The following is a 26,654-nucleotide window of genomic DNA, read 5'->3' on the forward strand; positions in this document are numbered from 1 at the left end:
CATGCAGTCTCGTGGCCCGGCTGCTGGGGTTTGCTTTCCTTCTCCTTCAGAACGGTGTCGTGGATTCACTTCTTGGGGACGTGTTTGTCGACGTGCATGCTCACATTGTTCACTTTCATTTTCATGTGGATGTTGTCACTCGGCTCCTCTTAGCTCCTCGGGTTGGCTGGGATTGCCCCCGGTAGTGCATTGCCTCCTGGTCCCGCCTCTGCCAGTCCCCATCCATCACACGGCCAAGGGCCTGAGCTGCATCCATCAGACTGGGCTGCAAAAGTTGCTCCATCTCAAAAAGTGGTCGCTTCATGTGCTGTGGAGAACCTGCTTTTCTCTACGTTACCAACACATGCCCAAAGCACGCTACGTGTGCTTGGGGTAGGGCTTTGAAAGCATCGTCATAACTTGAAATGCGTCCTCAAAGCTGAGATCTGAGAGGGTGCCCAGCACAAGGGATGAGAAGGTGCGTGGAGTGCGGGTGCTGTCTCCACCCCAGTGCCTGGGCGCTCACTCTGGCTGGGGAGACTCGGCCAGCCACAGCATCAGCAGTCCAGGCGCTCCGAGAGCTTGGAGTTCATTGCACTGCCTGTTTCTGTCTTGTAAAGGTTTACTCATTTATTTGAAAGGCAGAGTTACAGAGGGAAAGGGAGAGGCAGACAGAGAGAGATCTTCCACCTGCCAGGTCACTCCGCAGATGGCCGCAGTGGCCAGGGCTGGGTCACGCTGAACCCACTATGCCACAGCACCTGACGCTGCCCTTCTTCTTTAAATTTAGTTTTGTTTTGTTTTGTTTTGTTTTAATAAATGACTTTTTTTATTTTTTTGACAGGCAGAGTTAGACAGTGAGAGAGACAGAGAGAAAGGTCTTCCTTCCATTGGTTCACCCCACAAATGGCCACTACAGCTGGCACTGCACTGATCCGAAGCCAGGAGCCAGGTGCTTCCTCCTGGTCTCCCATGCGGGTGCAGGGCCCAAGCACTTGGGCCATCCTCCACTGCCTTCCTGGGCCAGAGAATAGAGCTGGACTGGAAGAAGAGCATCCGGGACAGAATCCAGCGCCCCAACCGGGACTAGAACCTTGGGGTACCGGTGCCGCAGGCGGAGGATTAGCCTAATGAGCTGCGGTGCTGGTAAATTTAGTTTTGTAAAGCAAACTTCCCTCCATGAAATGCTAGCTTTGAGGTTTAAAGCTTAGGTCTACATAGCTCAGGTGGCCTTCAGTCATGAGCGCTCGCTGGTGTCTTCCTGGCGGAAGAGGGTCCCCTGTCCCTGAAGGGGTGCAGTGGTCCTGCTCCCCGGGCTCTGACCTCCGTCCCAGGCCAGGCCCCACCCCCAGGCATGACATCTTGGCCAGCACTGCCTCGTGCCCAGGGGGACGGTGGGTCACGTTGACTGAGGCAGCCCTGGTGTGTGCCAGCACCTCTCTGAGCAGGTCTGCTGGTGTTTCCCTGGCCAGGAGGTGGGGCTGGACCCACAGGAGTTAGGAACATGGTGTTCCTGGCGTATATGCTACCTGGAGATTTGAGACCCGCCCCTGTCCACACAGCCATCAGCCAGGTGCACACTTGGAAGTGCAGGCAATGTGCCAGGAGCATGGGTCAGATGCGGGGAGCGCAGGTCACATGTGGGGAGTGGGGGGTGTGAGGGACATGCAGGGAAGGTGGGTTAGGTTGGGGGTGTAGGTAGCATGTCAAGAGGTGGGTGATGTGCAGGGAGTATGTGTGACATGTTGGGAGTATGGGCGGTGTCCAGGGCATGTGGGTGGCGTGCAGGAAGTGTGTGTGACATTTTGAGAGTGGGTGGCGTGCAGAAAGTGTGTGTGACAGGAGTGTGTGGCATGCAGGGCATGTGGGTGGCGTGCAGGGAGCATGTGTTACGTGTTCGGAGTGTGTGACATGTTCGGAGTGTGGGTGGTGTGCAGGGAGCATGTAGGGCATGTGGGTGGCGTGCAGGAAGTGTGTGTGACATGTTGGGAGTGTGGGTGGCGTGCAGAAAGTGTGTGTGACGTGTTGGGAGTGTGGGTGGCGTGCAGGGCATGTGGGTGGCGTGCAGGGAGCATGTGTTACGTGTTCAGAGTGTGTGACATGTTCGGAGTGTGGGTGGTGTGCAGGGAGCATGTAGGGCATGTGGGTGGCGTGCAGGAAGTGTGTGTGATGTGTTGGGAGTGTGGGTGGCGTGCAGGGCATGTGGGTGGCATGCAGGGAGCATGTGTGACGTGTTCAGAGTGTGGGTGGTGCGCAGGGAGCATGTGTGGCATGTAGGGCATGCAGGGAGCGTGTGTGATATGCTAGCAGTGGGTTTCTCTCCCTGAACGTGCAGTTGATTTTGTCGGCATGCTCACCTCCAGCCTGTGTCTTGAACTTGTGCATCTAAGAGGGGAAGTGCTGGGTTTTTTGTCTGATGCTCTGTGCTTCTAGAGGCTTCTTGTCCATGACATGCATCAGGTCCCATGTTCCCCTCTGCACAGAAGGAAGGGAGGCCCTGTAGCTCTGGATTCTGGCCCTTATCCCACCAGGCTCAGCTGGTGCACTGTGTGTGCCTGTGTTTGCAGTTGGGTGTGGCCAGCAAGGCCAGTGAGGAGGCGTTACAGCAGAGCCGCAGGGAGAGCTCGGCGTAGGGCATCATAGCACAGGCCAGAAACAGCTTCCAGACCCAGACCCCAGGTCTCAGTCGTGGGCTTAGCTGCTGCGCCACGTGAGGCCTCCCCACCAGGTGTGTCCGCGTCCCACTGCTGGCTGCAGACAGCCTGGTGCCAATGTCCAGGACGCAGAAAACCCATGCTGTGACGGAGGGATTCTGCTGAGCCCAGGGTGCCCTGCGGTGTCCATCTCTTGACCTGCCACCTCCCGGGAGCAGCCGGAGCGTGGGTGTCACGTAGGTGGGGAGCAGAAATGGTCACTTAGGTAAATGAGCACTCTTCTGGAGCCAGCATCATGGCACGGTGGGTTAATCACTGCGCCACAGGCATCTCATATCAGAGTGTCGGTTCCAGTCCCAGATGCTGTGGTTCTGATCCAGCTTCCTGCTCACGCACCATGTCACTGTCTTTCAAAGAGATAAGTCAATCTTAAGACAGAAAAGAGAGCTGTGCCTCCTTTGTGCAAGCGTGGCCTGTCTCTTCCTGGAGGACAGGTCAAAGGTGCAGCTGTGACTTCCGGGCCCTCCACCCCCTCCCACCCCGGGGCGAGCCACAGGTGGACTGTCAGGGAAAGCAGGGCAGGACCCAGCTTTGCCAGAGGGGCCGAGAGGCCTGCCAGTGACTGTGGTCTCTCTGCAGTGCGGGAACATGGCGCGTGAAGGGCTGCGCACCCTGGTGGTGGCGAGGAGGGCGCTGACGGAGGAGCAGTACCAGGACTTTGAGGTGAGCCCGTCACCGGCCTCCATGGCCCGTGGCTGTCTCTGAAGCTGGGTTCATCACGTCCCCATCAACTGTGCACGCGTGTGTCTCCCCATGTCCACGGCTCTGCGAGGCGTTCAGAGTATGTGTGCATCTGTGTCCACAGAGCAGATACAGCCAGGCCAAGCTGAGCGTCCATGACAGGACGCTGAAGGTAGCCGCGGTAGTGGAGAGCCTGGAGCGGGAGATGGAGCTGCTGTGCCTGACCGGCGTGGAGGACCAGCTGCAGGCCGACGTGCGGCCCACATTGGAGATGCTGCGGAACGCGGGCATCAAGGTATGGCACGCACCTCTGGCTGTCGGAGCTCAGGCAAGCCTTGCAGAGCAGCGGGGGTGGGAGTGTTTGGTGCATGGGCCACACCCCGGCCCCTTGTGCCTGGGACGTGGCTGCCAGCTCACTGCTGGAATCCCTCCCCTTCTCCTGTGTCATTTCCCAGCAACACAGGTGTCAGCTGCCCCCAGCTGAGCCACGCGTGCTGCCAGCTTCCCCTGGGGCTCCTCACCCACCCCTTGCTGTGTCATCCTAGGCGGAGCGTCCGTGTGCTTCCTGCAGGAGCCACGTGCTCCCCCCCTCCCCCTCCATTCAGTGTCTGCACACAGCCAGGGTGAAGCTCGGAGCAGGCCATGCTCGTTGGGTGTCAGTGTGGGCATCCAGGTCCTGGGCTGGCTGTGGGTTCTCGTGCTGCTCGGCACCTTGCATTGACAGAAGCTGGGTGTTGGGGCGTGGGGTTGTCACAGGCCTGCCTGTTGAGTGCTTCTGAGGAGCACGAGCGGCACACACACCCTCCGCTGCCCACCCTGCACCCCCCGCAGTCAGCAGCCTGACCGTCGGAGCACAAGCGTGGGGAGCACTGGCCCTGCCCCCTACCCCGGGCTGCTTACAAACCCGGGGCTGCCGCGCCTGCTCCCCGCCCGCACCCGGCTCGGGTGTTTTGGGCGACTAGAGCACGTTGTCAGTGATGCTGCCACCGACGTTGCTCTTGCAGCTGGCAGTTTTTCCTGGGCGTGGTGGGCCCATGCTTGTGTGCCGGCCACCAGCTGTGCCATTGCCTTTCTCGCGGTGATGCTCAGTGGACGGGGGAGGAGGCGGGATGGCACTCTGTGGTGTAAGTGTCACACCACCGACGGCTGGGTCATCTGAGATGAGAACAAGCTTCCGTTCAGCCTCCGGGACTTGGGGCTCTGCTTGTGAGGATGCAAGTGTCAGCTGGCTTTAAAAGGAAAACCTCTGTCACTCGGGTAGAGAGAGCTGAAGGGAGCCGGGCCCAGTGCCGGGCGTGAGGGCGCTGTGCTGGGCGGACACGGCTGAGCCGTCGGAGCAGCAGGAAACGTGTCGCACAGCTCCGGCTGGCCCAAGGGAAGCTCCAGGACCCTCCCACCCTGGGGCCCGCAGCCGGATAAACCGGCCAAGAAGTGTGATTGACAGAGAACATAAGGGGTTCATTTTGTCTGTTCACGCGTGGGCACTTGTGTTGCGTCCACGTCTGGGCTGGTGTGAGTGATGCTGTGACCTCATGTGGAGGGCTGCACGTGGGGCTGTGCTATTGAAGTTCACCCGTGTGAATTGTGTCACTACAGATATGGATGCTTACCGGCGATAAACTCGAGACCGCGACCTGTATTGCCAAAAGTTCACATTTGGTGTCTAGAACACAAGACATTCATGTTTTCAGACCAGTAAGTTTGTATCTAAACCACTTTGTTTTTGTTTTTAAGATCTATTTATTTATTTGAAAGGCAGAATTACAGAGAGGCAGAGAGACAGAGGTCTTCTGTCTGCTGGTTCACTCCCCAAATGGCCGCAACGGCCGGAACTGCACCTTTCCAGAGCCAGGAGCCAGGAGCTTCTCCTGTTCTCCCACGTGAGTGCAGGGCCCAAGCACCCGGGCCATCCTCCACTGCTTTCCCAGGCCACAGCAGAGAGCTGGATCGGAAGTGGAGCAGGCAGGACACGACCCAGCACCCATAAGGGATGCCAGCGCCTCAGGTGGAGGCTTAGCCCACTATGCCACAGCACCAGCTCCCCTACTCAGCTTCTAAAGACGTGGTATAGATGGATTTCTTCTAGTGAGGGACAGTCAGTTTGATCCACAGGCCAAGAGAGCTCTGGACTGACGAGTGCTGTTGTGTGCTTATCACTGTGCACACTCAGTGCTGCTCTGACTTGTGGACACAGGTGTGCAGGACACCGTGGGTGTTGGCGGGGTGTCCAGGACCCCTAGCCCGGCAGCTGCCAGTGCCGTCACACATCTCCCTCAGCTCAGCTGCAGGTATTCATAGGACTAAACTTAATTCAGACAAAAACGCACGGGTGCTGACCGACGGCGAGTCCGTGCGCAGTCTGTAGGAAGCCCCTGCGGCTACGGAAAGCTTTGCCTGCCATTCGCCTGTGAGCGTGGTTCGTGCTGCAGCTGACGGCTGAACTGCGAATGCTTCTGGTAAAGCTTCAGATCCGTTTTGGTTGACTTTTCAGTGTGGCAGCACCACACGGTAAACCTCTCACAGTCCCAGGGCCGGCGTCGTGGAGCAGTGGGCTAAGCTGCCCCCTGCAGGGCCGGCCTTCCAGGTGAACACCAGTTGGAGTCGCAGCTGCTCCACTTCTGATCCAGCTCCCTGCTGACGCGCTTGGGAAAGCAGTGAAGATGGCCCAAGTATTTAGGCTCCTGCACCCACGTGGGAGATGCAGTTGACGCTCCTGGCTCTTTGCCGTGGCCATCTAGGAGTGAACCAGTGGATGGAAGAGCTCTCACTCTTGTCTCTCCCTCTCTCTGTGACTCTGCAATTCAAATAAATAATAAATCTTTAAAAATACACATTTGAAGTTATTTTTTCACAGTATAAGCTACCTGGTCAGAGATGGGTCTGGAATAAATGCGGGCCACCTGGGATTTGTGTTTGTTCCCCACCTGGAGCACGCCGTGTCCCCCCTGGAGAGGACGTCCAGGCCGCACCTGTGGTTCTGAAACACCTACGTTCCAAATGTAGTGATGGCTCAGGAGTATGACTTACTCTTTCTTTAAAATTTATTTATTTGTTTGAAAGACAGAGTGAGAGACAGAGAGAGAGAGATCTTCCATCCACTGGTTCACTTCCCAAATGGCTGCAATAGCTGGGGCTGGACCAGGTCAAAGCCAGGAGCCGGGACTCCATTCAGGGTTCCCATCTGGGCGCAAGGGCCCAAGTACTGGGCCATCACCCGCTGCCTTCCCAGGTGCAATGTCAGGGAGCTGGATCAGACGTGCAGCAGCTGAGACTGAAACCGGCACTCCGATACAGGGTGCCAGTGTTGCAGCCATGGCTCTGTAGGACAACGCCAGCCCCAATTTACTCTTTCAGATTATTTAATCCATCAGACAGCAACCAAGAATTAGTGGAATAACTTGAAACTCACAGCAGAGATAACAGAAGCAGTTTTTAAACATATCTAGCATCCTCAACAGGTTACGAAGAGAGACGTCTTTTAGTAAAAGCTCGATTTAGATAATCCTGTCTCTGACCTGACATCTGGTGATGAGGAGCCCGCCTTGCTGGGCCCTGACTTGTTGAAACGCATCCTTCAGACTTGGGAAAGTCAGCTCATCCCCACCCCCACCCCGGCCCGTCACCTGGACTCAGTGCCCAGCTCCTGGCTTCAGCCCTGGCCCTGTCCTGGTCATTGCAGCCGTTTGCAGAGGGAGCCGGCAGGTGGGCCATCTCTGTCAGTAGATGCAGCTGTGTCTCTGCCTCTCCAAAAGAAAAGTTGCATGACGTAAAAACATTCTGAAATCTATACACAGTTCTTCATAATGCAGGTTTTTCATGAGCTTTATGAAGACCCCGCCCAGGTCAGCTCACCATTTCATCCCATTCTGAGACTTTTCGAGTGCCCTTGTATTTGTCAATGCTAATCCAGGTAGCACGTTAACCGGGCACTGCTTCCCCTGGAAAGGTCGCCAGTCGGGGAGAGGCCCATCTGGAGCTGAACGCACTCAGGAGGAAGCATGACTGTGCGCTGGTCATCTCTGGGGACTCGCTGGAGGTGAGACTGGCCCGCTGGCCCGCCCTCCCGCTCCGGGCCGCAGCGGAGTGCAGGTAGCACCGGGCTCCCCGGGGTTCGAGGGGGGTTGGTGCAGGCTGATTGCAGAGCCTGTCAGGTGGGGGCCTCGTGCTCCTTGCTCCCTGCCCCGCCCACCTCGCCATCTTGTCTGTGGGGCCCAGGTTCATGGCCTCTGTCTGTGAAGCCAGCACGTGCATGTGTGCCCGTGGGGCACAGGGGGGCAGGCACTTCAAGTGGGAGAAGGTCCTGAGGGGCCCCCAGGAGACTCCACAGCAGATGGCCATGTCCACCCTGTGCTCCCTGTTTCCTTCGTGGGTTTGGCCTGGGTGGAGGCGGCTGGTCACCCCAGGCCTTTCCTGCCCAGCAGCTGCAGTGCCTGTGCCCGGGGCTGTCCCGCAGGTCCCCAAGGCCTGGTGGGAGTCAAGGGAGGTGAAGTAGCAGAGTTGTCAGTGCTCCTTAACCCCTGTGGTCCTGGGGCTCGCAGCCCGGCTCGGGCCATGGCGCAGTCTGCTGGAGCAGGATGGTTCCACGTCACACTGAATTCTGTCCCGAGATGGTTCTGTTTTCCCGCCTGTCCATGTCCAGTAAATTACACCCTGTGAACTGGCAGGTCCTCACAGTAGGAAGGCGGACAGCGGCGCCTGCACCAGGGCTTGGAGAGGTGCTCGCCGTCCTCACCTTCCACGGAGGGCAGTGGGGACGCCTGCTCCCTCTGCAGCAGCCCCCGGCCTCTGCGTGGGGCCAGGTCGGGTGGCCCTGCCGTCTCCCTGTCAGCCCATGTCCTGGGTGAAGGGCACTGTGCCATCTGCATGTGCAGCCGTGGTTAGTGTGCTCCTGTGCGTGTGTGTGTGCGTGTCAGTCACCGGCACGCGGTGTGAATGGCTGGGCCAGGCCATGCCCAGCAGTGGGGTGGTCAGCAGTCACACGCAGGGAGAGGTGACACAGTCGGTGTTGCAGGTGTGCCTGAAGTACTACCAGCATGAGCTCGTGGAGCTGGCCTGCCAGTGCCCCGCCGTGGTCTGCTGCCGCTGCTCGCCCACCCAGAAGGCCCACGTCGTCAAGCTGCTGCAGCAGCACACAGGGAGGCGCACGTGCGCGGTCGGTGAGCAGGCTCAGCCCCGGGGGTCGGCACACAGCGCACAAGGGCCTGCGTGAGTGACACGCAAAGGCTGATGCCCTAGCGTTTACGGGCAAAATTGTGTGCCAGCTCTGAAACCAGATTGATGTCATCTGCGTTCCTGGCAACATTTAAAAGACGTGGGGTCCGGTGTTGTGGTGCAGCAAGTTAAGAGGTTAAGCTGCAGGATGGGACGCCCACACTCAGTACTGGAGACCAGTGCAAGTCCTGGCAATCCAGCTTCCTGCTAGTACAGCTGGGAAAGTAGCAGAGGAGGGCCAGTACTTGGGCCCCTGCCAGCCCTGTGGGAGACCCGGATGGGGTTCATGGCTCCTGGCTTCGGCCTGGCCCAGCCCCAGCTACTGAAGCATTTGGGAAGTGAATCAGCAGGTGGAAGGTCTCTGTCCGTCTGTCTGGCACTTTGCCTTCCCAACAGTGAGTCACACGAGGAAGATGTGATGATGGACAGGCGCTTCTGTGCTCCTCAGGTGATGGTGGGAACGACGTGAGCATGATCCAGGCGGCGGACTGCGGGATCGGGATAGAAGGAAAGGTGAGTCTGCTCTTTCCCGGCACAGACTCACAGCTCGCGGTCGGGACGGAGCACATGGTCAACATGTGGTCAGCCACATCTGAGTGGTAGCGCGTCCCAGTCAGCAGGCAGGAGGCGTGCAGTGGGCACGTCCTGGTCGGCAAGGAGGAGGCGTGTGGTGGGCGTGTCCCAGTCGGCAGGGAGGAGGCGTGCAGTGGGCGCATCCCAGTCAGCAGGGAGGAGGCGTGTGGTGGGCACATCCTGGTCAGCAGGGAGGAGGCGTGCAGTGGGCATGTCCCAGTCAGCAGGGAGGAGGTGTGCGGTGGGCACGTCCTGGTCGGCAGGGAGGAGGCGTGCGGTGGGCGTGTCCCAGTCGGCAGGGAGGAGGCGTGCGGTGGGCGTGTCCCAGTCGGCAGGGAGGAGGCGTGCAGTGGGCACGTCCTGGTCAGCAGGGAGGAGGCGTGCAGTGGGCACGTCCTGGTCGGCAGGGAGGAGGCGTGCAGTGGGCACGTCCTGGTCGGCAGGGAGGAGGCGTGTGGTGGGCACGTCCTGGTCAGCAGGGAGGAGGCGTGCGGTGGGCACGTCCTGGTCAGCAGGGAGGAGGCGTGCAGTGGGCACGTCCTGGTCAGCAGGGAGGAGGCGTGCAGTGGGCACATCCTGGTCGGCAGGGAGGAGGCGTGCGGTGGGCACGTCCTGGTCAGCAGGGAGGAGGCGTGCGGTGGGCACGTCCTGGTCGGCAGGGAGGAGGCGTGCAGTGGGCACATCCTGGTCGGCAGGGAGGAGGTGTGCGGTGGGCACGTCCTGGTCAGCAAGGAGGAGGCGTGCGGTGGGCGTGTCCCAGTCGGCAGGGAGGAGGCATGCAGTGGGCACGTCCTGGTCAGCAAGGAGGAGGCGTGCGGTGGGCGCATCCCAGTCAGCAGGGAGGAGGCGTGCAGTGGGCGTATGCCGGTCGGCAGGGAGGAGGCGTCTGGTGGGTGCGTCCCGATCGGCAGGGAGGAGGCTTGCGGTGGACACGTTCCGGTCAGCTAGGAGGAGGCGTGCGGTGGACACGTCCTGGTCAGCCGGGAGGAGAGATCGTTTTTTAAAATATGAGATAACTGAGGTTTGGGCAGCTGGCTGAGGAGGCCCAGGACCAGGGGGGCTGTGCCTGTCCCTGGTGCCACGCCCTGCCTCTGCCTGATTTCTGTGCTACCAAGAGATTCCTGATACCAAATTCGTGTGAAGCACCTCCTCGGTGCATCCACCCTAGGGCCGTGGGACCTGTGCCGTCACAGCTGTGCAGAGAGCTCACCTGGCCTGTGGGACCTGTGCCGTCACAGCTGTGCAGAGAGCTCACCTGGCCTGCAGTGGGCGGGGTGTGTGCTCTGTTGCCCACGTGCTCTCCGCTCTCTCTGCAGGAAGGCAGGCAGGCCTCGCTGGCAGCAGACTTCTCCATCACTCAGTTCAGGCACATCGGCAGGCTGCTCGTGGTGCACGGGAGGAACAGCTACAAGAGGTCCGCCGCGCTCGGCCAGTTCGTCATGCACCGGGGCCTCATTATCTCCACCATGCAGGTGCGTCCGCTCCTGGGTTCCGTGGGACTGCGGGGCTTATGCTTGGGGGGGACACTCACAGCAAGGCTGATCAGGGACCCGTGGCCCTGACGGCTGCCGTGCTGATTCCCGGTGTTAGCTTGGCTGACCGGGGACCCGTGGCCCTGACGGCTGCCGTGCTGATTCCCGGTGTTCTCTCTTTAAGGCTGTGTTTTCTTCTGTCTTCTACTTCGCGTCAGTGCCGTTGTACCAGGGGTTCCTCATGGTTGGGTGAGTTACGTTAAGTATTTACTGTACCTGTGGAATCATTCAGGAAAGAGCTTTCATATTGAAAGTCATGCATACAGTACCGAGTTTTCTGGGCAGTCCTCCCACGGTCCACGTTGGGGGTGGGTGGCACGGGTGTGAGAACTGCTGTTCTGCTTGGGCTTTCAGGACAACTCCGGACACTTGCTCCCTTGGTGACCGTGCTATTAGGTTTCTCACAAGGTTTTGTTTTCAGGAACTGTGTCAGAGCTGTGGTTTATGAAAGCTCAGGGACTTCCTGCCACAGCTCTCGTCCCATGTGACATGTTCAAGGACTGCCTGCTGTGGCTCACGCCTCAGTCAGGGACCACACGCCCTGGTCACACCTCAGTCAGGGGCCACACGCCATGGTCACACCTCAGTCAGGGACCACACGCCGTGGCTCACACCTCAGGGACCACACGCTGTGGCTCACGCCTCAGTCAGGGGCCACACACCATGGTCATACCTCAGTCAGGGGCCACACGCCATGGCTCATGCCTCAGTCTGGGACCACACGCCGTGGCTCACGCCTCAGTCAGGGGCCACACACTGTGGTCACACCTCAGTCAGGGACCACATGCCGTGGCTCACACCTCAGTCAGGGACCACACACCGTGGTCATACCTCAGGGGCCATACACCGTGGCTCACGCCTCAGTCAGGGATCACACGCTGTGGTCACACTTCAGTCAGGGACCACACGCCATGGTCACACCTCAGGGGCCACACACCATGGTCACACCTCAGTCAGGGACCACACGCCGTGGCTCACACCTCAGTCAGGGGCCACACGCCGTGGTCACACCTCAGTCAGGGGCCACACGCCGTGGTCACACCTCAGGGACCACACGCCGTGGCTCACACCTCAGTCGGGCCACACGCCATGGCTCATACCTCAGTCAGGGACCACACGCTGTGGTCACACTTCAGTCAGGGGCCACATGCCATGGCTCACACTTCAGTCAGGGGCCACACGCCCTGGCTCACGCCTCAGTCAGGGACCACATGCTGTGGTCACACCTCAGGGGCCACACGCCACGGCTCACACCTCAGGCACCACACGCCGTGGTCACACTACATAACACACTCGGGCTCCACTTGCCGTAGCTCACACCCTGTCCAGTGTGCTTGGGAATCACCTATCTCGGGAAGTTGGAGGCTGTGCAGGTGATGTCGCTGGGAGACACGAGTCATGGACACGCAACAGCCGCCCTGGTGTGTGCAGGCCATATATCCTTGCTAGTGACACAAGTAGCCCGTGACTGTGTGAGTTAGCATTGCTAGATGGTTTCTTCCTGGAGCCCATGGAAATGAGTGGCTTCAGAGCGACAGCCGCCTTGTGGCCTACGGGAGGCCTGAGCTCCACAGCTGAACAGAGCTGTGGGGGCTCCTGCTCCCAGTGTGTGTGGAGCAGAGGGGATGGCTGTAGACTCCAGCCCACTCAGCTGGAGAATGTGATCCAGTGTGGGAACGAGCAGCCGCGGCAGCAAGGGCTGCGATGCCTCAGAGAAGAGAAGCGACTCCAGAACTGCTGGCAGAAACGGCAGAGATCCGGGAGCCCTGGGGAGACAAGGTTTCTTAGGCACCGAAAGCATGAAAGATGAAAGAAAAGTTGGCAACATGAACCTCATCAGAATTAAAGATTTTGTCCTAAAGACCAGCGACCGGCAATTGGCACAGTGGCCAGGCTGCCATGTAGGATGCCCACGTTCAGGGTGCCTGGGTTCAAGTCCCAGGCAACCGGTGATGGCTGTGGTAGCAGGTCCCTGCCAACCATGTGGGAGACCTGGATTGAGTTCCTGACTCCTGGTGCCCACCCTGGCCAACCCTTACCAGTGAACCAGTGGATGGAAGTTCTCTCTTCCTGTGTCTCTCTGCCTCCCAAATAAACAGATACGATTTTTTAAAGATGGATTGATTGATTGACTTGAAAGGCAGAGTTACAGAGAGGCAGAGGCAGAGAGAGAGGGAGGTCCTCCATCCACTGGTTCACTCCCCAATTGGCTGCAATTCCAAAAGCTGTGCCTGTCCAAAACCAGGAGTCAGGAGCTTCTTCCTGGTCTCCTACATGAGTGCAGGAGCCCAAGGACTTGGGCCATCCTCCACTGCTTTCCCAGGCCATAGAGAGAGATGGATTGGAAGTGGAGCAGCCAGGTCTTGAACCGGCGTCCACATGGGATACCGCTACTGCAGACAGAAGCTTTATCTGCTACACCACAGCACCAGCCCCAGTATATGGTTTTAAAAGCATATAGATAGGTAATATTCACAGTGCAAATATCTGACAAAAGGTGTCTATCTGGAAATTTTAATGACCTTCAAGTCAGTGATAAGACAGACAACTCAATTTCTTTTTTTTGTTTGTTTTTTTTGTTTTTTTGTTTTTTGACAGGCAGAGAGTGGACAGTGAGAGAGAGAGACAGAGAGAAAGGTCTTCCTTTTGCCGTTGGTTCACCCTCCAATGGCCGCCGTGGCTGGCGCATCGCGCTGATCCAAAGCCAGGAGCCAGGTGCTTTTCCTGGTCTCCCACGTGGGTACAGGTGCCCAAGCACTTGGGCCATCCTCCACTGCACTCCCAGGCCATAGCAAAGGGCTGGCCTGTAAGAGGGGCAACCGGGACAGAATCCAGCACCCCGACCGGGACTAGAACCCGGTGTGCCGGCACCGCAAGGCGGAGGATTAGCCTATTGAGCCATGGCACCGGCCTCAATTTCTTTTAAAAGGTTAAAAGTCTGAACACTCATCACACAAGAAGATAAGCGGATAGCTAGTGAGTACATGGAAATAACATACAATGTCATTAGTCATCAGGAAATATCAGCATAACGCAGGTGGAGGCCACTGCAGAAGCCACACTGCCAGTGTGCAGGTGTCAGTGGGGTGTGTGTTGCCAGGCAGGTATGGCCAAGGATCATTCCTCCCTTTGCCCAAAAACAAACAAAAAGGGGGATATGTGGTGGAATGAGAAGGCCGTACCAAGGTGGCCGCTGGCAAGCAAGCGTCAGTTACTCAGGAATGGCTTCGGAACCCACCTGGCAACGGAGCCTGCCTGGTAACAAGCAGTGATTGGTTACGGCATAAACCACCCCTTGAATGGATTGGCTGCCTTGACTATATAAGCTGCTGTACCAACTGAAATAAACGAGTCTGCAGGCTGCTCGCCTCTGGCCTGCTTTCCCCCGACTCCGGGGGTCTGTGTGGTCACTCTGCGCCTCTTACCCCCGCCACGCTCCTCCTCTCAGAACAAATCCACAGCAACAGTGTGGAGCCTGGCTCTGTGCTGCTGCAGGAGTGCCGAGTGCTGGAATGCTCCGGAAACCAGCCTGGATCCAGTGTTTACCCAGATGTGAAGACACTGACGTCTGTACAGAGCTGTACATCAGTGTCGTAGCTGTGTTTCTGATAACCAAAAACTAGGAAAACCCAAATGTCCACCAGTGAGTGGACAAAGAGCAAGCTGCTTCCATCTACTGCAAAATGCCACTTGGAAACCCCACGCCCCGAGAGAGCTGGGCATCCGGAGTTCATGCTCTGGGATCCCATTTATATGGTCCCAGTGCAGTAGGAGAGACCGCGAAGCCCCACGGGGCCTTCTGGGCGACGGCAGCACTCTGTGTCCTGGTGCTGCAGGAGGTCGCAGAGCACTTGGCAGAGCTCAGCAGGCTGTGTCTTCGTGCAGCCGTGTTTCTCGGAGCCTGAAAAGCTGGGGAGATTTCTTGCACAGATAGAGTTCTCTCATCAATGCATTCTGCAGAATAGTGGTGCCACGTGGTCCCTCCTGGTGACCTCATGAGTGACCAGCCGGATGAGTGGGTGCCCTCACGTGGGGCGCGAGGCTCCAGCAGGGTCACAAGGGGATGACCTTGCTGACTGCCCAGTAGCTGGGTACTTCTCGAATTGCTTGGCCTTGTTAAGTTCCTAAATTCTCAGGGAGAAAAAAAGCAACTAAAGATTTGGAGGAAACTTTGAAAGTTTTATATAAGTTTAACCTAATGAAGAAGATAAAGGCTGAATTTATAAAGCACTCAGAAGCAAACAGATGTTTTGTTTAAGATTTCTGGCCAGTAGTAACCCTGCAGGAGTTAAACTGACACGAAGTAGAGAGTGTCTACATTGTGACCGTGGACTTCTCCACTGCAGTGTGGCCTTTGGTATCCAGGTGTCCCAGGGCTGGAGGACAACCCAACGTCACGGTTGATCTGTCCTGGTTCTCTGCGCTGGGTGCGTGAACGTGTGATTTTTAAAGCCCCGTTGCACTTCTAGGAAGAAGGCATGGGTGTGCTTCTCCCTGGTCCTCTAGGGGGCGCAGCGCACACAGAGTGAGCTGCAGAGGGCGGTGGGGAAGCAGCATCGCCGGGGCCACTAGGAGCCTGCTGGGCTCTGGCACACTCAGCTCCCGGAGCCAGCGACCCGGGAATACCAGCAGGCGTGATCCCAGCGCAATCCCAGGCCTCAGCCAACAGCATTTGAACAGCGAGTGCTCTGCTACAGCCGACCTCCTCACCTCCTCAGGAGCCCAGACTCCCACCTGATGAGACAGGAGAGGCCCTGGCACCCTGGGGTGGCCGATGGCGAGCAGGCAGCACCAACAAGGAGCCCCCGGCAGCATGAGCCCACTCTCCCGCTGCAGCAGCAGTGGAGCCAGAGGTGTGGACGCAGTGCTCGGAATGCACCAGGTTCAACCCAGAGCTCCCAGCGAGCCAAGGCCGGGGAGCTCTCCATGTGGAAGGAAAAGACAGGCCTCCGAGGCTGCCCTAGGGCAGGGGATGGCGTCCTCTGATGGAAGTCCTCAGGCAGCCACGTAGGATGCACAGGACACGGGCGGGACGCACTCGGACTGGAGCAGAGCCGGCAGGAGTGCTGGAAACAGTGCAGTGGATGGGAGGTGACCCTGGAGGGACTCAGCGAAGCAGAGGACAAGACAGCCAGCGTCTCCATGGTCACTCCTCCACAGCCATCTCCACCGCCTAGGGAGGACTCCCCTGAGACCCATGGACATCCGCCCATGTCCTGCCTTCACTGTCCCCTGGTGCTGGGGTGGCAGGCGGTGGGACCCGAGGACAGAGCTAAGGTGTGGCACGGGAGCAGTCTGCCAGGTGCCGAGCAGGGGCTCCACCGTCACCAGTGCTGACACGTCTCTCCCGTGTCAGCCAGCAGTCATACCCCTGGGTATCGTCCCGGTTGGCACTACTGTCCAAAGGAAATGGAAACTGTGTTCACCCAAAAATATGGGCAGTGCATGCTCTACAGCAGTTTTATTTGAAATAACTGAAACCCGAGGGCAGCCCAGATGTCCGTCAGTGTGAACACACTGCCCGGCAGGCCGCGGTTTCCCAGCCCCACAGAGCGGCCCCAGCAGGAGGCCAGCAGAACAGGGTGGAAGCAGCCTGCCCCGAAAGGTGCGGGTGGCTAACTCAAGGAGGCAGAGACAGAGTGCGGTGGGAGGGAGCTGGTGGGACAGGGGCTCGGGTGCCCTGAGAGGCTGCAGGGTACGTCCCTCAGGACTGGGGGGAGGGGCACAGGGCCTCGTTCCGTGTGAGTCTTCAAAAATGTTCTCACCTGGGAGTGTTGGTGCTTCTCTGTTGCTGGACCGTGGGACACATCCGTGAAGCAGGCAGTAGAGGGGCGCGTGGGTACGGTGCAGGGTCCATCCCATGGAGGCCCCTGCGTGCTGGCTTCGAGGGAGGCCGTGCTCTGTTGGCAGCGGTTCCATTCTGCTCTGGTTCTGTCTGATACTGACCTGCAATTCTGGAGGGGCATCACGCTCTCTGTACGCTGCTGACTCGTGTGCTTCCTGCCTGGTCTGTAAGGTACGCCACTGTGTACACCATGTTCCCCGTGTTCTCCTTGGTGCTGGACCAGGACGTGAAGCCGGAAATGGCCATGCTGTACCCGGAGCTGTACAAGGACCTCACCAAGGTATGCACCCAGCAGGCGCCGTGTTCCGCCACAGCCGCCGGCGGGGGAGCACCCCTGCGCGTGTTGGGCTTTGGTGGGTTTTTTTGGGCAATTACTGTCTGCATCCAGATGTTTTCTGTTTATCCTCATTACTTTTGGCAATTTCCTTTCGCGTTAAATTTCAAAGGGGCCTTCCCCCTGGGAGAAAAACATCTCTCTAGCGCCAACAGTGATGCTCTGGTGCTGTGCTCAGATCAGAATAAAGTGGGCTCCAGGCATCGGTGGGCTTTAGTGAAGTATGTAGAGGGACCCCTGGTACCTGGGCTGCATGCCGGAGCAGGCCCCACAGCGAGTCCTGAGGATCCACTGCCCGGGTCTTCTCTCTGTGGACAGTGCATTTCTGTTCCCGAGAGCCCTGAGAAAACCTGCCCCAGGGAGCCCCATGAACCCAAACCTGCAGAAGATTCGTTCAGTCCGCATGAAACTCTGGAAATTGAAATGTTCCTGAAGGAGGCCTTGGTTTATCACGGTTTCTATGAAAGCCTATTTTAAGATCGGAAATACGAGACCACAGGTGGACGAAAGGTCGTGTATCCAGAGGCAAACTGTGGGGCTTCGCACAGGCCAGCGTTCCCGAGCCCACTCTGAGCACAAACCCCACCAGCCTCCGCTGCATTTAGGGTCACGCCTGCTGCTCTGAGGGTGTCAGTTCCATGCCCAGAGCCACCCGGTGTGGCACAGGGAAGAGAGCTCAGGCACTGAAGTCCCCTGACAGTCACTGCTCGATGACTTCGGGGCCTGGTGGGATACAGATGTCAGAGTTCCTGTAGAAAATGCAGAAAGCCATACTGCCTTTTTAACCTGTTTTACCTTATAGTACAAAATAAGACATAAACATCGTCATGGTGCTAATATCCTGTGACTCTCAGGAGAGAGAAGTCATCCTACATTACAAGTATTACAAGAGGAAACAGGCTTTTCCGTTTAGTAGCCTTCAGTGCTAACTACTGTGACAGAGTGAAGCAGAGTGCACCAGACACCCAGAGCGAGGCACCGTCGTGACGGTTCACACACTCCCCCTCTGGAAGGCCGCATCGCCGCTGCGGGGGATACGTTCTCCTACAGGAACGTGAGACCAGACAAGCTGTCCTGGCCCAGGGGACGGCTGCACACGCAGGTGTTAGGGCTGACGCGGCAGCAGCCCGGCAGACACAGACGGTGGGTGTGCGGGTTAAGGGTTGGGTTGTACACATCTTCTCGCCTGAGTTGCTGTAGCAATGAGCAGATGCTTGTGGCCACAGAGGCAGCAAGGCAGGCGGGCCCGGCCCCTCGTCGGAACCCCCGAATTGCTGTCCCCGTTGAAGGGGTGGCGGTGGAGACTGAGCCGCCTGAAGTCAGGACACCGTTCCTCATTTTTTTGACAAGAACTCAGCTCATTTTCTCTAAGTTCCTCTTCTTCAATACCCCAAACCCTATGCTTTGTACCTTTTTAGTAGCACTTTTATAAAAAGTCCAGCATGCTTCAGACCCTTTGAAAACAAAGGAGCTGTAAAGTGCTCAGACTCTAAAGCTGCTCAAGTGGAGTTGTCTTTACTGAGTGAAGCTCTGCGTTCCCGCTGAGCACTTGGCCGAGGCCCTGGGGACCCAGCACTGTGCATCCTGCCTAGGGTCAGCCCAGGCTCGGGTGCCGAGACCCTGATCTGCCTCTGGAAGGTTCTGCCCAGGCGAGTAAAGGCAGAAGCTTAGCCCCTGCTCTCAGCAGGTCTGCATTCTGGGCAGGAGAAGAAACCGTGGCCTTAGTGGTGACTAGCTGTGGTAGAGCACATGGCACGGACGTGGTCAGAACTGCACTGATGCTGTGTGCTGGAGGCTCTGAATGGCGGGGAGCACGTGGAATGGAGTGTCCCGTCTTCAGCGTGCGTCTGGCCACGGGTCCTTGTGGATGACATGCCCGGGATCAGCCATCCCGAGCCCACACCACTGGTCATTACTCTGTCTAACACAGCGCATCTGCACACAGCCTGTATTGGGTCAGTGTTGGATTGAAGGACGAGGAGGGAATGATCCATTTCCGAAGCAGCATTTCCTTCTTCCTCACAGAAAGCTGTGCGTCTGCAGCTGTGTTGACGTTCCTCGTCAGGAGCTCAGGTTCTGCTCTGAGTCACTGTCCCCGGCCCATGATGGGCTCAGTCACGTGGGGCGGAGCCAACACACTCACCTCTGCTGGCTGCAGGTGTCTCCCTGGCCTTACAGGACTGTGTGTGTCTGCGCTCAGGGCTGGCCTGGCCAGCAGCACGCACGGTCCTGGCGTGTCGTAGACTGTGGCAGGAATTGGTTTCCGGTCCATAGGCTTGATTGTGACGTTGTTACAGAGGCAGTTGGCTGTGGCTGTGCTACTTGAAGAGAGCAGGTCTTCGGGAGATCAGAGCCATTCACACAGCCTCGGGACGGTGGGCACTGAACTCCAGGACTACTGCGGCATCTTCTGTTTCTCTAGAATATTCTCAAAATTATGTTATCTTTTGAAATGTGTATCTGTACAACTTTAAAAATAACAGTTATTAAGGCAAGAAATGGAAATTAAAGCCTTGGAAATTAGGAGGAGATAGAAACATCTCGGCAGGTGACATAATTGTATATACAGAAAATCCACAAGGAGTCCACCAAAACAAAACAAAACCCTCCTCTGGTAAGTTTAATAAGGTTTTATTAAAGTTATTAAAAGGGGGAAAGGTCCAAGTCACTTCTAATCCAATATACCAGCACTGAATAATTGGATACGAAAAAATTTGAAACACCACTTACAGTAAGCAAGAAGAGTGAAATACTGGAGTATGCCTCTGAGGAAAGATGGACGCGAGTCTGTGTGCTGGGAAGTGGGGGCACTGATGGAGAAACTTGAAGACACAAACGGGTAACAGACGGAGAGACGTGGTGGTGCTGAACAGTGAGAAGCTGATCCTAAAGCTTACGTAAGAAGGCAAGGGAACTAGAACTGACAGAGCAGTTTTGAAAAACCAAAGTTGAAAAGCACATTATCAATTTCAAGACTTAGAGTAAAGCAATAACTGTGATGTGTGTCATTGTCAAAGGCGGAAACAGAGCCCAGAACCAGAGCCACAGGGCCCCCGCCTTTGCCAGGGAGGTCCTGACAACTGGGCACCCAGCATCAGCAGCAGCTCAGCCCCTGCCTCACTGCTTGTAAAAACCAGTCATCGACCTACATGGAGAACTGTCAGCTTGTAAAGCAAGTTAAACACAGGAGAGAGCACACGCGGCGGTGTAGAGCAGGACACGGGAGAGAACACGCATGACCTTGTAGAGCAGGACGCGGGAGAGAGCACACGTGGCCTTGTAGAGCAGGCGTGGCCTTGTAGAGCAGGATGCGGGAGAGAGCACACGCGGCGGTGTAGAGCAGGACACGGGAGAGAGCATGTGTGGCCTTGTAGAGCAGGACACAGGAGTGACACATGGCCTTGTAGAGCAGGACACGGGAGAGAGCATGTGTGGCCTTGTAGAGCAGGACGCGAGAAAGAGCACACGTGGCCTTGTAGAGCAGGACATGGGAGAGAGCAGGTGTGGCCTTGTAGAGCAGGACATGGGAGAGAGCACGCGTGACCTTGTAGAGCAGGACATGGGAGAGAGCACGCGTGACCTTGTAGAGCAGGACATGGGAGAGAGCAGGCGTGGCCTTGTAGAGCAGGACGCGGGAGAGAGCACGCGTGGCCTTGTAGAGCAGGACGCGGGAGAGAGCACGCGTGGCCTTGTAGAGCACACGTGACCTTGTAGAGCAGGACGCGGGAGAGAGCACACATGGCCTTGTAGAGCAGGTGTGGCCTTGTAGAGCAGGACGCGGGAGGAAGCACGCGTGGCCTTGTAGAGCAGGACGCGGGAGAGAGCAGGCGTGGCCTTGTAGAGCAGGACGCGGGAGAGAGCACGCGTGGCCTTGTAGAGCAGGATGCGGGAGAGAGCACGCGTGGCCTTGTAGAGCAGGACGCGGAGAGAGCACGCGTGACCTTATAGAGCAGGACGCGGGAGAGAGCACGCGTGACCTTGTAGAGCAGGACGTGGGAGAGAGCACGCGTGACCTTGTAGAGCAGGACGCGGGAGAGAGCATGCGTGACCTTGTAGAGCAGGACGCGGGAGAGAGCACGCGTGGCCTTGTAGAGCAGGCGTGGCCTTGTAGAGCAGGACGCGGGAGAGAACACGCGTGACCTTGTAGAGCAGGATGCGGGAGAGAGCACACGTGGCCTTATAGAGCAGGATGCAGGAGAGAGCACGCGTGGCCTTGTAGAGCAGGATGCGGGAGAGAGCACACGTGACCTTGTATAGCAGGATACGGGAGAGAGCACGCGTGACCTTGTATAGCAGGATGCGGGAGAGAGCACGCGTGGCCTTGTAGAGCAGGATGCGGGAGAGAGCACCCGTGGCCTTGTAGAGCAGGACGCGGGAGAGAACACGCGTGACCTTGTAGAGCAGGATGCGGGAGAGAGCACACGTGGCCTTATAGAGCAGGATGCGGGAGAGAGCACCCGTGGCCTTGTAGAGCAGGACGCGGGAGAGAGCACCCGTGGCCTTGTAGAGCAGGACGCGGGAGAGAGCACATGTGGCCTTATAGAGCAGGATGCGGGAGAGAGCACCCGTGGCCTTGTAGAGCAGGACGTGGGAGAGAGCACGCGTGGCCTTGTAGAGCAGGACGCGGGAGAGAGCACACGTGGCCTTGTAGAGCAGGCGTGGCCTTGTAGAGCAGGCGTGGCCTTGTAGAGCAGGACGCGGGAGAGAGCACGCGTGGCCTTATAGAGCAGGACGCGGGAGAGAGCACACGTGGCCTTGTAGAGCAGGACGTGGGAGAGAGCACGCGTGGCCTTGTAGAGCAGGACGCGGGAGAGAGCACAAGTGGCCTTGTAGAACAGGCGTGGCCTTGTAGAGCAGGACGCGGGAGAGAGCACACGTGGCCTTGTAGAGCAGGCGTGGCCTTGTAGAGCAGGACGCGGGAGAGAACACGCGTGACCTTGTAGAGCAGGATGCGGGAGAGAGCACACGTGGCCTTATAGAGCAGGATGCGGGAGAGAGCACCCGTGGCCTTGTAGAACAGGCGTGGCCTTGTAGAGCAGGACGCGGGAGAGAGCACACGTGGCCTTGTAGAGCAGGCGTGGCCTTGTAGAGCAGGACGCGGGAGAGAACACGCGTGACCTTGTAGAGCAGGATGCGGGAGAGAGCACACGTGGCCTTATAGAGCAGGATGCGGGAGAGAGCACGCGTGGCCTTGTAGAGCAGGACGCGGGAGAGAGCACGCGTGACCTTGTAGAGCAGGATGCGGGAGAGAGCACGCGTGGCCTTGTAGAGCAGGATGCGGGAGAGAGCACGCATGACCTTGTATAGCAGGATACGGGAGAGAGCACGCGTGACCTTGTAGAGCAGGACGCGGGAGAGAGCACGCGTGGCCTTGTAGAGCAGGACGAGGGAGAGAGCACGCGTGGCCTTGTAGAGCAGGACGCGGGAGGGAGCACGCGTGGCCTTGTGGAGCAGGACACTTGAGAGCACGCGTGACCTTGGGTTGGGTGGACCAGGGGTCAAAGGCATGATCCGTGAGGACAGGAAGCAGCCATTGGGAGTTAACATTCTCTAAAGGGTTTGCTCTGTAAAAAATGCTGCAAAGAAATTGGAAGGCCAGCCACTGGGAGAAGAAATTTGCAAGTCACACCTCAGCTGTGGGCTGGTTTCCATGATGCCTGAGGAACCCTGCAAATCCAACAGGAAAACAACCCAGCTTCTGAACTGACACGGCACCAGAGGCGAGCAGCTGTCACGGAAGCATGTGAAGACACGCTGTCCCTTAGGGGACTGCAGCAGCAGCTACGGTGACACTCCCGACATGCCTGTTCGGTGGCCCACGTCCAGAACATGGCCATGCTGAAACCCGGTGGGGACGTCATACAGAGCTCAGCAAGCTCTCACAAAGCTAACCAGATGCCTGCCCACAGATGTTTATGGCATCCTTGTCATAACTGCCCCAAACCGGATCAGCCAGTGCCCTTATGCGGGGACTGGGTTGGCTTCCAGCACACGAGCCCCAGGGAGCTCGGGGGAGTAGCAGAGGCCAGCTCAGGGGCTCCTTGATTCTGCTTCCCTGAGAGCTGGGAGCCATGAACCCACAGGGCGGGGAACAGGTCAGTGGCCATCTCCTCCCTCCTCCCTCCCTGGTTGTGTCTGGAACCCTGGCGAGGCGAGGAAGTCAGGGGCTGCTACAGAAGATGAGCCCGGAATCATCCTGAGCGAGCTCCCAGTGGCCAGAATTGAAAGAAATTGAGCAAAAAAAGCACCTAACAATCATGTCACGTTATAACTAAAGAATAAAGAAACTGTCCACCCAGTCTGCACTGACACACAGAGGGAAAGCCCCTTGCGGGAGACTCCCAGCGATGGACGTGAAGGACCCAGAGGGCAGGAAGGCGCCAGCCCAGCTCCGCCCCTGGAGTGCCGTTGGCGAGTCTGCACTTGGTGGGCAGAGTGTTGAAGAAGAGGACGTTCGTGCTGTCTGCAAGTGGCTTCTGGGGGCCAGCGCTGCGGCCTAGCAGGTAAAGCCACCACCTGCAGTGCCGGCATCCCGTGTGGGCGCCAGTTCAAGTCCCGGCTGCTCCACTTCCAGTCCAGCTCTCTGCTATGGCCCAGGAAAGCAGTGGAGGATGGTCCAAGTACTTGGGCCCCTGAAGAAGCTCCTGGCTCCTGGCTTCAGATGGCACAGCTCTGGCCATTGTGGCCGAGTGAACCAGTGGGTGGAAGATATTCATTCTCTCTCTCTCTCTCTCTCTCTCTCAATATTAAAAAAAGTATCTTCTTCAAGAAATCGGTTACATACAAACAAGTGAAAGTGCAGATACCCAGTAGGTACCATCTTTTTTTTTTTTTTTTTTTTTTTTAAGAGAAACGGAGGTCTTCCGTCTACTGGTTCTCTGCAAATGCCCCCCACAGCTGGGGCTGGACCAGGCAGAAGCCAGGAGCCTGGAGCTCCATCTGGGGCTCCCACATGGGTGGTAGGGTCCCTGAACATACTAGGGCCATCATCTGTGCCTCCCGAGATGTGTATCAGCAAGAAGCTAGATCAGAGGTGGAGTAGCCGAGACTAGAACCAGGCGCTCCGATACGCAATGCAGGCGTCCCAAGTGATGGCTGAACTGAGTACAGCGTAACACACACCCATCAGGCGCCACCTTGACCACGCGATTGTGAAAAGTGAACACGTGGCCTGTTGGTGTGGAACCCCTTGTGGGTTCCTTGTGGGCAGGCATCCCCTCAGTGGTGGCCTTCCTGGCTGTCTAGACATCAGGAGACATCAGACAGACCACAACTGAGGGTCCTTGTACGAAGCCACTAATCATAAAAGAGCAGGCAAGAGCCAGGAACTGACTGGATGGGCCTGGTGGGGTCCCAGGACAGAAAAGGGCATTGTGGGGAGTGGTGGCATCCAGGTAGCTGAGTCGCGTTGTGGCCATGTTGGCTGCTCAGCATTGCGGGCTTTGCCCAGCCGAGGCGAGGCCGGTGATGGGCCTGTGTGGACAGCCCATTCTGCTCCCGATCCCGCGGGTCTGCAGTGGCCCCGAACAATAGGATCCACGAACAGTCAGAGGCAAGGAGGCCGTTGCAGTCTGCCCTGAAGAGATGACTAGAATCCACCTGCAGAACTGCTGTCGTGCCTTCATATGCAGCAGGTGTCTCCCCGGCCGGCCTGGGTGCAGATTAACTCCGGGCAGGAAGCTCCTGTGGCAGACCTCAGTTTGTCCAGGCCCCAGCTCTCCTTCAGTTTGTGCTAAATATTTCCAGACCCTGTGTGCTCTGAGAGCTGCATTTAACTGTGTGAACCCACTGAGGAACGAGGAATGAGACCTTTAGGAAGTCACCATTAGTGGAGAGATGTAAGTGCCAGTGGAGTGGGCCACAGGGAGCGGACGGCCCGGAGCCCACTGCTCACACCTCCATGCTCTCTGCTAAGGGGGCGAGGCGTGGATGGGGGCCTCACAGCCTTGCCTGCGCAGCTCATGTGTGGCTCGGGGGAGACCTGGGAAAGCTCAGGGGGCAGCAGGTTGAGCTGCCACATAGGATGCCCACATGCTGTATGGGAGTACGAGCTCGAGCCACAGCTCCCTGCTCACACACCTGGGGCAGCAGCAGAGGACGGCCCAAGGGCTCGGGCCCCTGCACCTCTAGGGTGGACCTGGATGGGCTTCCTGGCTCCTGGCTCCAGCGCAGGCCAGCCCTGGCTGTGGCAAGCATTTGGGGAATGATCCAGCAGATGCATGACATATCCGTCTCTCCCTCCCTCTGTCACTTCGCCTTTCAAATAAGTTTATGAAAAATGAAATTGAAACAAAGTATTAACATTTTTTGTCAACAGGAGCTCCATCAAGTTAAGACCCTTTTAGAAATCATGACACCACCATGTGGCCCTTCTCTACGGCCCTGGGGGTCCTGGAATGTAGCCTTGTCCATGGTGTCTGTGTTCTGTTAATTAAAGACAAATGGGTGCCCTTTTAAGATTCCCCAAGGTTAGGAGACAAAAAGGAGGAGACATTCAGCACTGTAGCGTGGGTGCTTAGTGTTCCCCAGCCACACTGCCCCCATCGGGCAGCTGACGAGGGGCAGCGTTCTGGGGGGTGGGGCCCTGTGGGCGCTTCCTGGGGTGTGTGTCCGGTGCGGCTGGCTGACTTTCTGGAAATGTTCTGATATTCACATGTTGTGGTCTTTGGCCCCCACAGCCTGCCAGTGTCCCAGCTGTGCCTGGACCACGCCCCCTCTGCATGGCTGTTGCGTGGATGGTGCCTGGTCTTTGGGGCGGTACTGGGGAAACCCTGCTCCGTCTCTTGTTCCTCTTCTCCCAGGAGACACTTCCCTGCGCACCGCGGACAACTGTGCCCTCCCTGAAGCTGTGACAGTGTGAACGCACCCACAGAGCAGAGTTTGCTCCGCTTTGGTTTTCGTGCCCTCAGAACTGTGTGTGCTGAGCTGCCTGTGGGGTCGGCTGTCGTCTCTGCTGCTGGCATCCGCCCCCCTGGTTAGCACACACAAGCTTGATTTGTCCCCCAGAACTGATGGGGTTTGATCTTCCACATCCTCTCACTAGTCTTACTTCTAAAGGTTTATTGTCTGAAAGGAGAGATCTCCCAGACTTACTCCTCAGATGGTCATGACAGCCAGCGCTGGCCAGGCCAAAGCCAGAGCCAGGAACTCCTTCCAGATCTCCCACATGAGTGGCAGTGGCCCAAGTATTTGGTCCATCTGCTGCCTCCCCAGGCACGTTAGCAGGGAACTGGATTGGAAGGGAGCGGCCGTGACTAGAACCAGCACGCTTGGGATGCCGGCATCACAAACAGCGGCTGAACGCACTGCCCCACCACTCCAGCCGTCTTGGCATGGCCTTCTCATTCCACCACAACCCATCCCTCCTCCACACAAGGTGTGCACTTGGGGAGTGCTGGTGTCCTTGGGGCACCGTCCCCTTGGGCCTTGGACAGCATCAGTGGTCTCCCCGGGGTCCACCTGTCACGCCCACTTCAGCAGGACTCACATTGCTCGCCGCCCCACCCTCAGTCCCCAGACTGGATCCTGTTCAGACGTGTAGCAAGTACACATTTCCAAGTAGCGAAATCTGTGCAAAGAGCGCACCATTCACCATTCTGGTTCTCAGAGGGACCTGAGGCAGCCGGGTTCAATAAGGAGTGTGGAGACGCGAAGGAGGGGTGTGGCGGCTGGCGCGACCCCAGGCAGCCCTGCTGTGCACACGCCATGCCTGGGCAGAGGTCGCTGTTGGTGCAACAAAGAATGAGTGACCGGGTCTGTCAGTCAGTGATACCTGCCTCCACGGA

General features: G+C 57.8%; 1 protein-coding gene across 1 annotated transcript in view; it reads left to right on the forward strand.

Annotated features, from left to right (window-relative positions):
* ATP9B (ATPase phospholipid transporting 9B (putative)) overlaps nt 1-26,654 on the forward strand; it is a 259,712-nt gene that overhangs the window by 227,747 nt on the left and 5,311 nt on the right. Inside the window, 9 exon segments of the mRNA XM_062201824.1 lie at nt 3,273-3,356; nt 3,499-3,669; nt 4,971-5,069; nt 7,321-7,410; nt 8,386-8,530; nt 9,034-9,098; nt 10,475-10,630; nt 10,815-10,879; nt 16,707-16,815. Coding sequence (XP_062057808.1) covers nt 3,273-3,356; nt 3,499-3,669; nt 4,971-5,069; nt 7,321-7,410; nt 8,386-8,530; nt 9,034-9,098; nt 10,475-10,630; nt 10,815-10,879; nt 16,707-16,815 — 984 coding nt within the window.

Source organism: Lepus europaeus, chromosome 9 (assembly GCF_033115175.1).
Source record: "Lepus europaeus isolate LE1 chromosome 9, mLepTim1.pri, whole genome shotgun sequence".
Classification (NCBI taxonomy): domain Eukaryota; kingdom Metazoa; phylum Chordata; class Mammalia; order Lagomorpha; family Leporidae; genus Lepus; species Lepus europaeus.